Genomic DNA, 15,124 nt, shown 5'->3' with positions numbered 1-15,124 from the left:
GTACTCTGCGCTTGATTGGCCGAGTCTGGGCAGGCGAAAGGGCCGGCGCGGGCTCCGGGCGCTCCCAGCATCCCTCGGGCGGCGGCGGCGGCGGCGGCGGCGAGGCGGGGCGGTGGAGGACTGTGTGCGGCGGGGCCGACAGCGGGTAGAGGTGTGAGGGCGGCAGGGGACCTGAGCGGGAGCCGGGCCGGTGTGGCCGCCGCCGCCACCGCCACCATGCAGGAAATCATCGCCAGCGTGGACCACATCAAGTTCGACTTGGAGATCGCGGTGGAGCAGCAGCTTGGGGCGCAGCCGCTGCCCTTCCCCGGCATGGACAGTGAGCGCGGGGTCGGGGCAGGCGGGCGAGGGGCGCGACCGACTCGGCCCCGGGACCCCCATTCTCTGGTTCCGGGACGCCCTCCCCCTCAGTTCGGGAACTCCTCCCTCTCGGTCCCCGGACTCCTTTCCCCCAATCCTGGGAACCCCCCTTTTCCCCTCATTTGGACTAGGGAGCGCCCCCCTGCCCCGATCTTCGATCCCCGGGGCTATTTTAAGGCAGTCTTCAGAAGGGCAGGACCACGTCCGGCAGTTCAAATAACTCTTGAATGAAGGCAGGTGTCCTGGGTTGGAAATCCTGCCCTCACTCGCACACACTCCCCAACTACAGGAAAGTACTAAGATATCCCCTTTCCCTACCTCCAGGCCCCCCACTTTGAGCGCCCTCTTCTTGCTTTCATCAAAACTGGGCCGTTGGAGGAGCCTTGCTGAGGAAAGGACCCACCTACCCCTCTCTGTAGGAGACCCCAGTGAGACTCTCAAGCTCCATTTTTTTCCTAGGACTCGCTCTCCTGGGAGCCCATCCCTCACTGTTTCTCTGGACCCCACCTCTGGGTCATTCATCACACCCAGGCAGCTGCCTGAGTTCCCTTCACTGTCCCGCTTCGCGTGGTGGCTCCTGGCTTCCCCCACCCCGCCAACTCAGGTGGGACGGGTAACACTTTATTTATTTTTATTTCTCTTGACCGCGACCAGGGATTGAACCCGGGCTACGGCAGTGAAAGCGCCGAGTCCTAATCACTGGACCGCCAGGGAATTACCTGGAACGTCTAGCACTTTAAAAGAAACCAACAGTTTCCTTAATTTCTCTCTTTTCCAGACATACTTGAAATCTAACGCTATAACATTAAATCTCAGAGGGCTCTTAGAGGTCATTGGGTTCAAGCCACAGGTGGGGCAGCTCAGGCCTGGGTGGGGGAGGGGACTTGCCAAAGATGGCTCAGCGCCTGGTGGAGCCAGATGAGCTCGCCAGGGTTCTTGACCCTTCCATCTGCAGTTCCCCATGCCATCTCCTGTAACTGCCAGAGGACATGGGCCACAGCCCCACGTTCTCCCACGTGTCCCAGGGCTGGTCAGGTCTCCCTGCAGCCTCATTCCCCTCAAGTGGCCACACTTCTGATGCACACGTGACCTCTGAGGTGTCCCTCTCACGCTGACACTTCTGTGTGAGACAATGCTCACGCCCAAGAGACAATTCAAACAGCTTTACTTTATACACACTCAGCACTGTCTCCACTGTACACGGCTCATAAGCCGCTGCTCACATTCAGATACGCACTCTTAAACCTACTCGTTGATACGCGTGATCACTTTGTGCTTTTACGTGTATGTCCACTCACGCGTGGGCTTTTCCTGTGTTGATGGCACTAGCCTGATGCCATGGAACCCTCCACGCAGGGCGGCTCTTTCTCTCCCTCCCCGCTCCAGCCTGGAAGCACAGATACTTGAGCCTGTGAGGGCAGGCGCAGAGGTGGGGAGCCCACAAACCTGTGCTTAGGGAGGGTCCAGGACATACCTGGCCACAGGTACTGCCTCAGACTTGGTACGTGCCGTCAACATTCACTGCCTGCCTGAGATCACGGTCAGTGTGTTCGAGGCCAGGGAGGCCACAGCTCTTCTTCCGCCTTCCCTGCACTTCAGTCCCATCTTAATATGGGGAAGTATCAGTTCTGCCCTGAAGGCATACTCCTTTATCCTGTCTGCCTAAAACCCGATCTCCAGGACTCTGGACTTCTTCTGGCTTTAGGGAATGAAACGACCTTAACCTCTGAAAAGAATGAAGGCCCAGAAATACTCTTAAATGTTACGTTTTTTTAATGTAAGACTTCTCGGACTTTTTGAAATGCAAACGAGTGACACCCCTGTGACTCCCACCACTGGAACCTTAAATCTGTCCTAGCAAAAGCTGCCTGCTTCCAAGAAGCCAACGAATCTCTTGCAAGTTAGCAAGGAGAGGCACGTAAGTGGGCTTCAGAGATGGTGTCGGTGGGTTTCCCATGATGCTAAAATGCCTGTTGATAGAGAAAACTGTGTGGGAAGGCACGGGCTGTTGATTCTGGTGGCCATGGCAGGTGAGTCCCTGGGCTCCTTGGGACAGCCCTGGACCCCACTGACTTCCGCTGCACTCAGCTTTTATTCTCCTGCTCCCCTCACCAGGACCAGCTCCATCTGTGGAAGCAGGAGACTGTGCTCCTTTAATTACTGTGTGTTGGTATTGCACATTAAGAGCAGTCCTGCGCCTGTGCCTTCAGTTATGCTCTTCCCTCCGGAATAGCTTCTCCGAGGCGCCTGCCTCTCCTCTGGAGCCGGTTCCTCCTCAGAGTCCCCATTCGCTTGTTTGTGCTTCCTGTGAGATCGTTCCCTCCCTCTGCCTCAGGTTAAAGCGCCCCTGAATTAGCCCTCCGGAACGTCTGAGCGGGGAGTAACTAATTTCTGTGATCTTGCGTTCCATCCTTCCTTCCCCCATCCACTCCGAACTCCTTGAAAGCATCTTGCTTACAGGAGATTCTCAGAAAGCCCTGAATAATGACTGGTCTCAGCGTGGATGTCTCATTTTGCAGGGAATGACTGAACTAAGGAGCTTTTTCCTTGCTTGGTCAGGCTTAGCATTTTTTTGCCACTCTGTTTCCTGTGCCTTGACCCCACCGTGGGTTAAAGGCCAGAAGGGTTCCCTCTCCATCTTCAGATGTCACCAGTAGCAGTTACACATCGCTTTGTTTGACACCTCTTCTCCTCTCTGCAGAGTCGGGGGCTGCTGTCTGCGAATTCTTTTTGAAAGCTGCCTGTGGCAAAGGTAAGAGACCCCCTGGCTCCCGACATTCCCCCTGAGGTGCCCTCCACTGCCCTGTCCCGGGCAGACTTGCAGGCTCTCAGGTCCCTGGCTCACCCTGCTTTCTGCAGACTCACGGTGTCCCTAGATGAAACTCTGGTCCAGATAAGCTAGGAACGTGGTGGGGTGTTCTGCCTGAAACCTGGAACACAGGCCTGAATCTGGCTCTGAGTCTGCCTTCTCACCTCACTTTCTCTGCAGCCACGAGCTGACCTGTGACATGGACAGAGGCCCCTAGCCCTGAGGTGTTCAGGAACTTTCTCAAGGTCGTAGAGTCAGTGAGTGGCTGAGCCCAGGCCTTTTCTGATTCTACAGTCTGCACAAGCTCATGTCCTCTGTGTACTCTCATCAAAAAACTCCGCGATAGTGTGTCTCGTGGGGTTCTTGTTCATACTAACCAGGTCCCAACACAGGCAGCATGAGCCAAACTCTGCTGATTCATAAGACGTACCGCTGGGTGGGACCCTGCATGCCATGTATAGGTCTGGGCATTTTTCTTCCTGTAGCCAAATTTATTTGGAAACTAAATTTTAATTAGAAGCTTGAATAAGGCACACAGAATTACAGCAAGGGGATGGTTTTAATGGATGATTTGGGCAAGTTGTGGTTCTATAACTCAAGTCATTTACCCTGCCAGGCAGATCAGCCAGGTTGACCTCAGGCTATCTGGTCGGAACATCATTCCTCTGCTGGGCTCCTGGTCTCATCCCCTTGTCTTCTGCCTTTCTGACCCACCACATTCTGTTAGCACAGCCATCCTTAACACAGGGCACTACGACTGTTTCTGTGTTAACTAATACAGTAGCCACTGGCTCCGTGTGGCTGTTCAAATTTAATTAAATAAAAAATGCAGTTCCTCAATCACACTAGTCGTATTTCAATTACTTAGTAGCCATGTGTGGCTGGTGGCCGCCGTGTTGGACGGCATAGATAGAGAATATTCCTATCATTGCAGAAGGTTCTGTTCAGTGGGGCTGGTCTGGATCTTTTCCAGACACAACCTCATTCTGGTCAGGCCTTCCCAGTAGTCCCTCCAGGTCACCAGTTAGAAATGTGACTTTCCCAGGGTATGGCTCTGTCCTATTTGGGTGATTGATTGCTCAGGTTCTACAGAAGGCAGACCTCCCCCAGTTTGTATACAATGCATTTCTTCAGTTCTGAAGTTGATTTCTTTCTTACTTGTTGGAGGCTAAGTGGGTACTTTTTGGGGTTTTGGGGTTTTTTGGGGGGGTATAGTTGCTTTACAATGCTGTGTTAGTTTCTGCTGTATGGCGAAGTGAATCAGCTATACGTATACATCTATCCCCTCTTTTTTGGATTTCCTTCCCACTTAGGTCACCACAGAGCACTGAGTAGAGTTCCCTGTCCTATACAGTAGGTTCTCATTAGTTATCTGTCTGATACATAGTAGTATATATATGTCAATCCCAATCTCCCAATTCATCCCACATCCCCTTTCCCCCCTTGGTGACCGTACGTTTATTCTCTATGTCTGTGTCTCCATTTCTGCCTTGCAAACAGGTTCATCGGTACCATTTTTCTAAATTCCACATATATGCGTTAACATACGGTATTTGTTTTTCTCTTTCTGACTTGCTTCACTCTGTATGACAGTCTCTAGGTCCATCCATGTCTCTACAAATGACCCAATTTTGGTCCTTTTTAGGGCTGAGTAAGTGGGCATTTTGAACTAGAGATAGAGCCCACCCGGAATCCAGGCTTCTGCTGGCTTCTATCTTTTAGGGCTGTGTTTCTCAAACCCCAGTCTTTTATGACCCCTACAAATTTTTCCATGTCTGTGTATCACCGGAACTCTTCTTTAACTAAATTAAGAGAAACACTCCCCTCTTCCTACCCATCTCCTTTAGGCTTCTTAAGTTTCCATCTTATAGAATATCTGTGGGATCATGATTTGATGTTTTAGATTTTCCCAAGACACATTAAAATAAATCCATAACTATTGAAACTTAAAATGTGTGCTCACATGCTGCTGAAAATCACACTGCCTTCTGCCAGGGCAGTGGCTGCTTTCCAGGACACGCTGCTTTCAGGGGCCGCCTGGCTCCTCACACCACACCCACCCCCCGACCCGTCTTCCTTGGCAGGGGGCATGTGCCCGTTCCGCCACATCAGCGGCGAGAAGACGGTCGTGTGCAAACACTGGCTGCGGGGGCTGTGCAAGAAGGGGGACCAGTGCGAGTTCCTGCACGAGTACGACATGACCAAGATGCCCGAGTGCTACTTCTACTCGAAGTTCGGTAAGGCGTGTGGCAGGCTCCCGGCACCCAGACCCCCTGGGTAGGGAGCCCCGGGAGGCTCCACCGAGCACCAAGACCTGGGGGTTAAGCAGCTGCTCAGGCGCCTGCGATGCCTGCCGACCTCAGCTGGCCCTTCAGTTATGGGCAGTTAGGGTTATTCTCTCGTAACCCCTGTGTCTTCGTAGTGCTTCTGTGTTTTGAGCGCTGGCAGGTACTTTGGGAAGTCGAGGCTAACCCAGGTCTCACGGTGGGTGTGGGAGCAGGGCAGCTGGCTGGAGGCCTTGTTTCTGCTCCAGTGGACCTTCTCCCTTAAATCAGCTGCTTCTTCCAGAGTGGCAGCTGGTTGCCCCTCAGGCTTGAGTCGGTTCCTTCTCTCTGGAAGTGTGATCCTGGGTAGTAGCTTGTCTGTCCTAAATACCCCTTAAAAATAGCTGCTCCGGGGCTGTCTTCTGGTGGCAAAGAACCGTCCTCTTAACGTTGAAAGTGAAATTGCCTTTGTTTCTGCTCAGAGGACATGTGGCCTCAGCTGACCCGAGTGAACTGTGTGGAGAAGCCAGGGCAGTGGGGCTGGCACAGGGCGCGGTGGGGCTGATGCGCTCCGTGATGGAACTAGACTCCCCAGCCTGTGCCCTGGGCGAGGCTGCCCAGGAAGAAGCCCTGGTGGTCAGGATGAGGGTGGGCGCTGGGCCCGGGACTGCCGGCCTCAGGCCCCGGGCAGGAGCCGGCAGGAGGCTGGAAGCCTGCTGCACGCTTTGTGATGGGCCAAGGAACGCTGGGCGTGCGGCACGCTTTCAGAGCACTGTTGTCAGAGATGTTAATTATTTCAGCAGCCCAATAGGTTTGGCCTGCTGGCTTATTAATGATAGCTGTGGCTTTTTTTGTAGAGGCAACATAAGCTGAGAAGTCAAAGCACAGACAGATAGGAAACAGGACTCAGCTTCCCAGCTGCCCACCCTCTCCGTCCTGCCCACAGCAGCGTGGGAACCACTAGGGGAAGGGGCAGCAGCTTCTCCGTGGGAGCCGTCTCCCATCTGGCCCCAAAGGCAGGAGCCAGCCCTCCTGGGTGGACTCCCGGGGGCGCCTCTGCAAGCTGGCTTGGGTTCCCACCTTCCCTGCTGATGGCCCTGGGCCCCGCTGCCCTCCAGGCCTCTGTGACGATCGGCTGCCTGCACTTCCCCTGCAGAGCCTGTCCTGGTGCAGACGCACCGTCTGCAGCTCCTGACACTACTCCACAGGCGAGGGTCCCCCTTCTAGGCACCGGAGGGACAGTGGTAAAGAGGACAGGCACCGTCCTTGCCCCGTGGTGCTTTTACTCCAGTGGCCCAGGCGAAGAAGCAGCTGATTCACCAGTAAGACAAAGAAGAAAATTCACCATAAGGGCTCTGAAAGAGACAAACAGCAATGGGGTCACCTGAGGAGATCTTGAGGCAGCGTGGTCAGGGACAGCCTCTCTGAGGAGGGGAGACCTGGGCTGGGGGCCAAAGGCTAAGAAGAACCCCTGGGAGGCCAGTGTGGCTGGGAAGGGACTGGTCTAGACCCCACAGGGACGTGTGGGTCTGGGAAGGAGTGCGCTCTGAGCAGCAGTGACCAGACTGGCCTTTCGTGTGTGAATGGGCCGGAGGTGGTGCAGCTGCCCGGGTCGGCAGTGCCTGTGCTTGGCTGGAAGATGCTGGTGGCCAGCTGGGCCCGCTGCCCCCGAGAGGAGCTCTCCTACAGGCTTTATCACATTCCACCGTAGGGACCCAGCTGTGAGTTCCCAAATCTTCCCTACTTTTGTCGTAAGAGGTCGAGTCCTCAGGCCTTTCCCCATCCCATTAGAGCTCATCAGAGTGGAACGGTAATTTGCTACTGGTCTCAACTGATGCGTTTGCACATCTGGGCCCCCCACATTGCCAACACCTCCTTTGGGCGAGGGGTGGAGCCGTGAGTTGTTTGATGAGTGTGTACCCTGTGCCCGCCTCTGTCAGTGTCATTGACCCTCAAGGCAGCACGGACATCTGTGAGGGAAGGACCGTCACAGCCCACGTACGAGCCAGGGTACTGAGGCTCTGAGACACCCTGCCCTGGGTCTCAGGGCTCGCCGGGCCGGGACTGGACACCAGCCCCACCTGGCCCTCTTTGCTGTACCGCGGCCCCGGCGGCAGGAGAAGCACAGGTGGGTCTGGGTCCAGCTCTCCCAGGTGGACGCATGTCTGGGCTTCCCTGCAGGGGAGTGCAGCAACAAGGAGTGCCCCTTCCTGCACATCGACCCCGAGTCCAAGATCAAGGACTGTCCTTGGTATGACCGTGGCTTCTGCAAGCATGGTAGGTGTCCGGGTGGCTGGGCTGCCTGGCCAGAAGCCAGTCCTCCCTCCCTCTGCCCACATGACCCTCTGCTTGTCCTGCCTTTTCCTGCAAAACGTGGTGTTAGGCACTGGGGGGCTAGTGAGTCTTTTTCACACCAAGTCACTTGAGCCTCCCCAGGTTCCCACTGGACTGCATTCTCACCCGTATTTCTGATGAGGAAACTAGTGTTTGAGAGGGTGTGTACCCTGCCCACTGGCCTGCTGAATAAGAGGCAGAGCCAGCATTTGAAGCCCTGTTCTGGCTTTCTGCCCCCAGGCAGCAGTGTGGGCAGGGCTCTGACTGGCAGAAGGGCATGAGGGCATCCCCTAAAGAGGGGGCAATCTGAGTGACCCTGGCGCTTGGCTCCACAGGTCCCCTGTGCAGGCACCGGCACACGCGGAGAGTCATCTGTGTGAATTACCTCGTGGGATTCTGCCCGGAGGGGCCCTCGTGTAAATTCATGCAGTGAGTAGCCAGCCCCTGCCCAGGCCCTGCTGCCCCCTGTATCTCTCCATCGGGGCTTTGGTCACTGGGTAGTGTCAGCACAGGGTTTGGGGCAGGGGTGGGAGATGGGGAGGGACCACCACTGCTTCCTGAGCGGAGGTGGCTCTGCCTAAAGCAGGGTAACCTTTACGGTGTCCCAGACCATCTAGGACTAAGATGAAAGCTATGGGCCCTGTGCTCCAGAAAAACTCACGCACATGTGACCTCAGATTAAGAACCGGTGCCCTGAAGGAAGGGAGCTTCAGTTTCGGGACCGCCTATATGGAGGCTCATAGAACCCTCACATGTGAAAGGATGTCCCCATTTCACACATGGGGACACTGGGGCTCGGAGCTCAGCCGCTGGCCGGGGGCAGGTGGTAGCTCCGGGTCAAAGGCAGATCTGTGACCTCTGGGGCCCAGTCCTTGTGCGGGAGGGCTCAGCGCTCCTCTCCTGGGTCTCAGTGCACCTCTGTCACTTTGGGTGGTTGTGGGGTGGCACTGGGACCGTAGAGTAGTGTCCCCCCGACCCCCTGTGCTGCCTCCATCCATGCTGCTGACACCTGCACGGAAGCAGAGTGTCCTGGTCGCTGCCACGTGGTGGGCAGGTGGCTGGTGCTCCTGACTTGGTCCCACTCCCTAGATGAGAGCCTAGGAGCCTACAGGTGGCCCAGGATTCCTGTGTGTGGGGCGGCGGTGGAGGGCGTGTCCCCCAGACCTCTGCTGTCAGAGGTCTAACACTTGAGGTGCCCCTGCAGGGAAGGGTGTTTGTTGGGAAGGCCTTCTGTGTACAGAGCGCCTCTGGAGAGGCTCTGACAGTACCAGCTGTGTTTCCCTCCTTTCTCTGAGCAGCACTTGCCCAGGCTCACAGCTAGGTGTAGGCAAAGCTGGGTCTGAGTCCGGGCACGTCAGAGCTGTCTTCCCCCCCATCCTGAGCACCAGCACCCGCCCTACGTCCAGGTGGCTCGTGTGGCTCTGTGCTTGGCTGGAGGCTGCTTGTGATTCTCCCGGGGCCAGAACTCGAGAACCCCGCCAGCCTAGCTCCTCTCTCACCTCCTCTTCTCCTCTTTTTCCTGTCCCCTTCTGCCGCTGGGTGACCAGCCCTAGATTTGAACTGCCGATGGGAACCACCGAGCAGCCCCCACTGCCGCAGCAGACGCAGCCTCCCACAAAGGTACCGTGCCCCGGGCCCGCGCTGCTGCCGGGCCTGGCCGCGCCCTGGCCGCAGAACGCTCAGTGCCCCCGCCTCAGCGCGGGGCCTGCCGGAGACCCGGCTGGAGATCGTGGGAGGAGGCGGGAGAGGAGGGGAGTCACCCTGGTTCCTGCTGAAACTCCAGGGAGCGGAGCAGTGTGCACCTTCTCTGGGCTGGAGGGCTGTCTGCTGGAGCCAGACGCCCACCGGGCTTCTCTTTCCTTCTTGCCTGGCGAGCGCAGGGCAGCGTGGGCGCCACACATCTGCCGTTCTTGCTTGCGGTTCAGACCCTTCCCTCTACAAACGGGACTCCCAGCGGGGCGGGAGTGGAAGTGTGGCTGACTGGTTCTCTGGCTGGTGCCCGACTGCAGGGGGGATGCTGGGAACAGAGGGTCGAGGCATCGGCTGGCTCCGGTCTCCTAAGCGAGGGGATCCCACACCCCTCCAGCATGAGGAGAGGGAAATGCCATAAACGAATGGGAATCTGCAGCAGTGACCCCCAGCCAAAGGCGCCTTGGGTTTGGTTACAAGATGCGGGCGGGGGCCCAGAGGAAGGCTGGCCAGGTGTCCTAGGCAGGGTCTCAGCAGGCTGAGCAAACTGCCCACCCGTCGTGAAGCCTCACCTGTTACCTGGCTGGGCTCTGAGCCCTTTGCCGGAGCCCGCCTGGCCCTCCTCCAGGACAGAGGCCGAGCAGCCAGGAGGGGACGTGGCCACCCTCGCTGCACTGCCCGCCACCTTCAGGAGGGTGTGGGATGAACCAAAGAGAACTCCTGTCAGAGCCAGGCATTCCCGCATGTGGGTGCGGCCATGACAACCTGGGCTTCCCAGCTCAGGGCTCCTGCAATGACGGGGCCACAGCCAGGGACCCACTCAGTCAGTCGGCGGTGGCCTTGCTGTCCAGGCCCCACCCCAGGCGCCCCCGTCCGCCTTGCTCACGCGGCTCCCTAGCGGAGGGCCCTCTCAGCCCCTAGACCGCAGGTCAGCGTGTCAGCCTCCGACTGTTTTCTGTGACTGTTGCCCGCCGTGTAGGCTCTAAACACCTGGCTGAACCAAGCGTTCATCCTGACCTGAAGCTAGAACCTCACAAACAAAAGTAAGGCCTGCTCATGCCCTCGCCCTGCCGCCCCAGAGACCGCCTCGTCTCTTTGGTGTTTTGTTTTCTTTTATTTTTCGTTTTTGTGTGTCTGCATGGTGTTTTTCGGGCAGCGGCTCCTGCCACCGTCACCAGACGTTTCTTTTCCACCTACTCTCCCGAGCCGGGCCACCACGGAAGCCCTTCTTCCTGCCGGTCACGGTCATGCGGGAGAAGTCCCGCCCTCTTTTTTCCTGTCCCCATTGGTAGTCTGCGTGCACGTGTTTTCCGCAGTAAAACCGTGTTGTATAACTCTTTCCAGCAAAGTAACAATCCGCCATTACAAAGGTCGTCCTCCTTGATCCAGTTAACGAGTCAGAACTCTTCTCCCAACCAGCAGAGAGCCCCGCAGGTCATCGGGGTCATGCAGAGTCAAAACAGCAGCGCAGGCAACCGGGGACCCCGGCCGCTGGAGCAGGTCACCTGTTACAAGGTGAGTCCTGGGGCCAGGGGGGTGGCAGGGGGTCTTCACAGTCAGTGGCCATTCCCTCATTCCCCAGAGAGTTAGCTGATTTTGAAGAATGAAGACATCTTTGTTTTTGCTGATTGGAAGAGTAAAACTGGGCCACTCCGGTGAGCTAGAGACTATGCTACTTCTGTCCATGACACACTAAGGCCAGGTGAACAATTAAACACACGCTGTTAAATGAAAGGATTGTGCTTTCAAGAAAGGGATGGGAACCTTCCAGAGGCCAGGAACGAAGTGGGAGCACGAATCCAAGGAACAGAGTGAGCCCTGAAGCCTCTGGGTGTCCTCATATCCCAGGTGGGCACACCCAAAGGAAAGGGACAGAAGCTTTAGGCCCGCATGGGGAGGAAATGGAGTAGAACCTTCACCCCCACCCACTCGCAAAACAGGACGTTCAGGGAAAGGGTAAACTTTTTAAAAACTTACTGGAAAACTTGTCCATCTCACTCTCTGCTCAGGATGGAAAGGTGGGGAGAAAAGCCCTTCTGAGTTTGTCGTCACTGGCAGGCCCTTCCTTGAGTCTGGGCCTGTGTTCACAGCCTTGGTGTGGGCCAAAAAGCCACAGACTGAGTTTTCTAATCTAAAACAGCCCTGGATGGGTGAGCCCCTGGCACCCGACTTTGAGAAATTTATTCTCAACCCAGGCCACACAGAATTCCCACAACTAATTCCCCAGAATGAGCTCATAATAAAAATCGTAGAAGGAAACAAGCACCACTGTCAGCAGAAACCACCAACAGAACTAGATTCACAAAGATTTCCGATGTGGAGATTATTAGATGAAATACAGAATTAGTACATGCTTTCTGTAAAAACTTTTAGATGATACAGAAGTGTTCAGCGTACAGAGTGTTGCCCTTTATTCCCACCATTTTCCTAAAAGAGCCACTTTACCCAGCTGTTGTGTTCTCACGTTTTGTTTTCAATACTCCTTTACACTCCACAACTCCTACAGGGGGCTCCACTCAGAGAAGTGCTCTGCTAAACTTTTATTCACACAAGCACAAGCACAATATATATTTTAATACAAATAGGGCCCTAGTATGTACAGTGTTCTATAATCCCTTTTTCCTTATAACATATTCTGATCTGTGTTGGCATAAGTAACTCTAACGTATTTCAGTGGCTACATAATTTTACCAGTTCTCTGTTGGTAAACAGTTCTCCGTCGGTAAACTATTAATTTATAGTTTTTGCTGCTAAAAATGCTGAATCTGACAGACATTTGTGAGCTCTTGTCTGGTGTCTGGAACATCCAGGCCTACAAGTAGAAGGGCCAAGTCAAAAAGCATATGCCTATATTGTTCCTAGAACTTGCCTTCGGGAAGGGCTGAGCCACTGGTCACTTCCCACAGCCGTCAGACACTCACTGAGCACCTGCTCTGTGGGCTCTGCGGAGAAACCCACCGCTGTCACTCCTCCCCGGGAGGGGTCTGTGTTCCGAGGGAGGGGAAGGCAGGTGCCCAGACACCGAAGTTAAAAGTGCCCACGCGTGCAGGGAAGGCCTCACAGAAATTTCTGAGCCTGAGCCCTGACGGGAGGAGAGTATGGAAGGGGGGCTGTGGAGGAAGGTGAGGGGAGACCAGGCAGTTCTCAAGTACAGTGAGGAGACTCGGGTGTCCTGAGTCAGCGGAGCTGTGCTGCCTCCTCCAGGACTTGTCGGCAGGGCCTCTGAAGCAAGCTCTCCTGAGTCCGGGAACCTTAGAAAGATGGGGCTGGGGGTAGGGGACGAACCTAACAACCTCTTCCTACCACGGGCACAGTTGATATTAAAGCCATCTCGGGGGAATCCTGATTCCCCAGGATCAGCTGCGGAGGCCAGTGGACAGGCCGAGGGCAGCAAGCGGGGCCACGGAGTCCCTCCCTCTGGTTATCACATCTGCCAGAGGTCCAGCTGGCAGCTACACAGGCCACTCGACCACACGAGTTACACCTACAGATCAGAAAGACTTGAAAACATGGGGACTGTGCAGTCGGGGGAATAGAGCAGGCCAAAGCCCCGAGTTCCAGACCAAGGAAGCAAGGACTGGGAGGGCTCTGGGTGGGTTAGTGCGGGGTGGGTGCCCCGACCTGTCTCCCGACCCCTTGTTCAGTGCTCGAGGCTGCCATTTCCTTCCTTATAATTCCCTTCTGCTTTCTGATGAGTAACGAGAACGAATGAGGAGAAGCTAAGGAAGGGTCTGGAGAATCAGCCGGGACAAGTCAGGGTCCGTGCTGGAGTTTCTGAAGTGATTCTCCCGGGTCTCTTCCCCCAAGTCTAATCATTATCCCGTCTCTCTGATCCTGTGGCCCAGACCTGGCCCAGGGCTAGCTTAGGCAAGTGCGCACGAGCCAGGAGGGAAAGATCTTTGGGTGCAGCCCACCCTCTGTCCTCGCAGTGAATCCCTGAGTTGGGGGAGGAGCCCGGCGGCTTCTGTTGCGTGGCCGCCTCCCCTGTCTCAGGGGAGTCCCAGAACTGTGCCTTAGAGGTAAGTGACTGGCCAGCCGTGCAGAGGGGCTTGGTCCCTGGAGAGGCGGGAGCGCTGTGGTGCCACCGGCTTCTCTTCACCCCGCCCGCCACCACAAGAGTCCGCTGTGGCCCGCGCGCTCCCTTCCACCGGCCGGGCTGCTGGCTGCGGTTTCTGTGCCACTCTACCATCTGGAGCTCCCTTTCCCTCGTGTTTGAATGAAAATCAGTGCCGCTGAGAATTTCAGAGTCCCTGCTCCCAACCTGGAATTTAGCGGGTGCTGCCTTAGTTGAAAATTGCATTTGAAACAATGTGTTTTGTTTGTTTCCTCCTTCCCTTCCTGCTGTCCCCAGTGTGGCGAGAAAGGACACTACGCCAACAGATGCACCAAAGGGCACCTGGCCTTTCTCAGTGGACAGTGACAGCAGCCGCAGCAGCTCAGAGCAGCCCGAGGCGCCCCGTTACTGGGGACCCGCTGGGCCATCCTGGGGAGTGTGCATTTACCTGCTCGATGCTGGTAGAACTCTGGCTGGAGCTGGCAGGCAGGCATATTGGGCTTTATTCTGAGGGGCTACGTCTGTCAGTTTCCCTATCGTTTTGCTGTAATCTTTTTTTTAAGGGGGACATGTGCTCCAGTTCGGTCCCTCAAGTTGGGATCATGTTTGTCTAGGCATCAAGGCCTCCCATCTGTGACTCTGCACACCACCCTCTGCGAGGGGAGGAAGTCGTGGGGGAAGGGCTTGTGTGCAGCAGTTCTGTGAGGAAGGTGGCCCTTCCCCTCAGGGCCTCCTTAAGCACCAGGGGCTGCTGGATCATTTAAAGCTGTGGCCAACTCATGCCTGCTTCCTCCCTGTCCTGCTGAATCAGAGGCCGTGCCTATCCACGTGATTTGAGCGAGACAGCCCTTCAGAGCAAACTCAAGTGCGGAGTTGCCTCTGCCGGTCCTGCTCCAGGGTGGCAGCAGCTGAGAGGACCATGTAGGGCTCTTGAGTATGATGGTCTTTTTCCTCTGGGTTTATTTTCTTGAGGCACCTGCTCAACAGTGTTTAAGGTATACCTTAAGCTGGGGCTGCAGACACCCTTGAAATAGACGATGCAGTCCATCTGTGCACCTACCTCCTGCCCCATCAAGCATCTGTACCGTCAGACACCTTTGGCCTAGAGGAGAGGCCCCTGCCTCTGAGCCTGGAAATATGAAACTGGCACCTGCAGCCTGCTGGGCAAGTGGGCCTATTCAAGTTCAATTACAAGAACAATTTTTATGAACATGATTAAACCTTGTTTTTTAAGCTGTGTCTCATTACTTCGGGGACTCCATGCCGAGAGGATTCTTGCTACTGGCTGCATTAGCTGCCTGGCACGAAGCTTTGACATTGGTACTCGCTTTTCCGCTTTTGGTGAATGTGAGTCTCACGACCGGAAGTGATACTGCCAGGGGAAGAAAAGGCCTTTGTACTGGCAGCCTGTACAGTCTGGAAGCCTGGCCTTTGGACCAGCCACCTGGCAGGTGTCCTTTATTTCTGATGTTGAATACTTGTTCCTTCAAATTCAGATCTTGCAGGAGATAATTAGCCACAGCATCTCACCCTATACTCCATGCAGTATATATGCTTATCACACACCCCCTAATAAGAAACTGATTCTGACCTTAATTATCACTTTACTGAAGG

At 55.6% G+C, this 15,124-nt stretch overlaps 1 protein-coding gene across 5 annotated transcripts; it reads left to right on the top strand.

Annotated features, from left to right (window-relative positions):
* Positions 1-69: 69 nt before the first annotated feature.
* CPSF4 (cleavage and polyadenylation specific factor 4) lies at positions 70-14,743 on the top strand. Of its 5 annotated transcripts, none has more exons than XM_082360911.1 (8): positions 70-319; positions 3,062-3,112; positions 5,254-5,406; positions 7,615-7,710; positions 8,103-8,196; positions 9,315-9,387; positions 10,801-10,971; positions 13,808-14,005. In XM_082360911.1, the coding sequence occupies exons 1-8, from the start codon at positions 217-219 to the stop codon at positions 13,874-13,876; spliced, it is 810 nt and encodes a 269-aa protein (XP_082217037.1). In that variant the 5' UTR covers positions 70-216; the 3' UTR covers positions 13,877-14,005. The 5 variants fall into 5 exon arrangements, with proteins under 5 accessions (XP_082217037.1, XP_082217033.1, XP_082217034.1 ...); XM_082360907.1 differs by having other exon boundaries at positions 84-319; positions 10,876-10,971; positions 13,808-14,743; XM_082360908.1 differs by having other exon boundaries at positions 84-319; positions 10,879-10,971.
* Positions 14,744-15,124: the final 381 nt, after the last annotated feature.

The sequence above is a fragment of the Balaenoptera borealis genome (assembly GCF_965194805.1).
Source record: "Balaenoptera borealis genome assembly, chromosome: 16".
NCBI lineage: Eukaryota > Metazoa > Chordata > Mammalia > Artiodactyla > Balaenopteridae > Balaenoptera > Balaenoptera borealis.
This window is presented reverse-complemented; position numbering and strand designations above follow the sequence as displayed.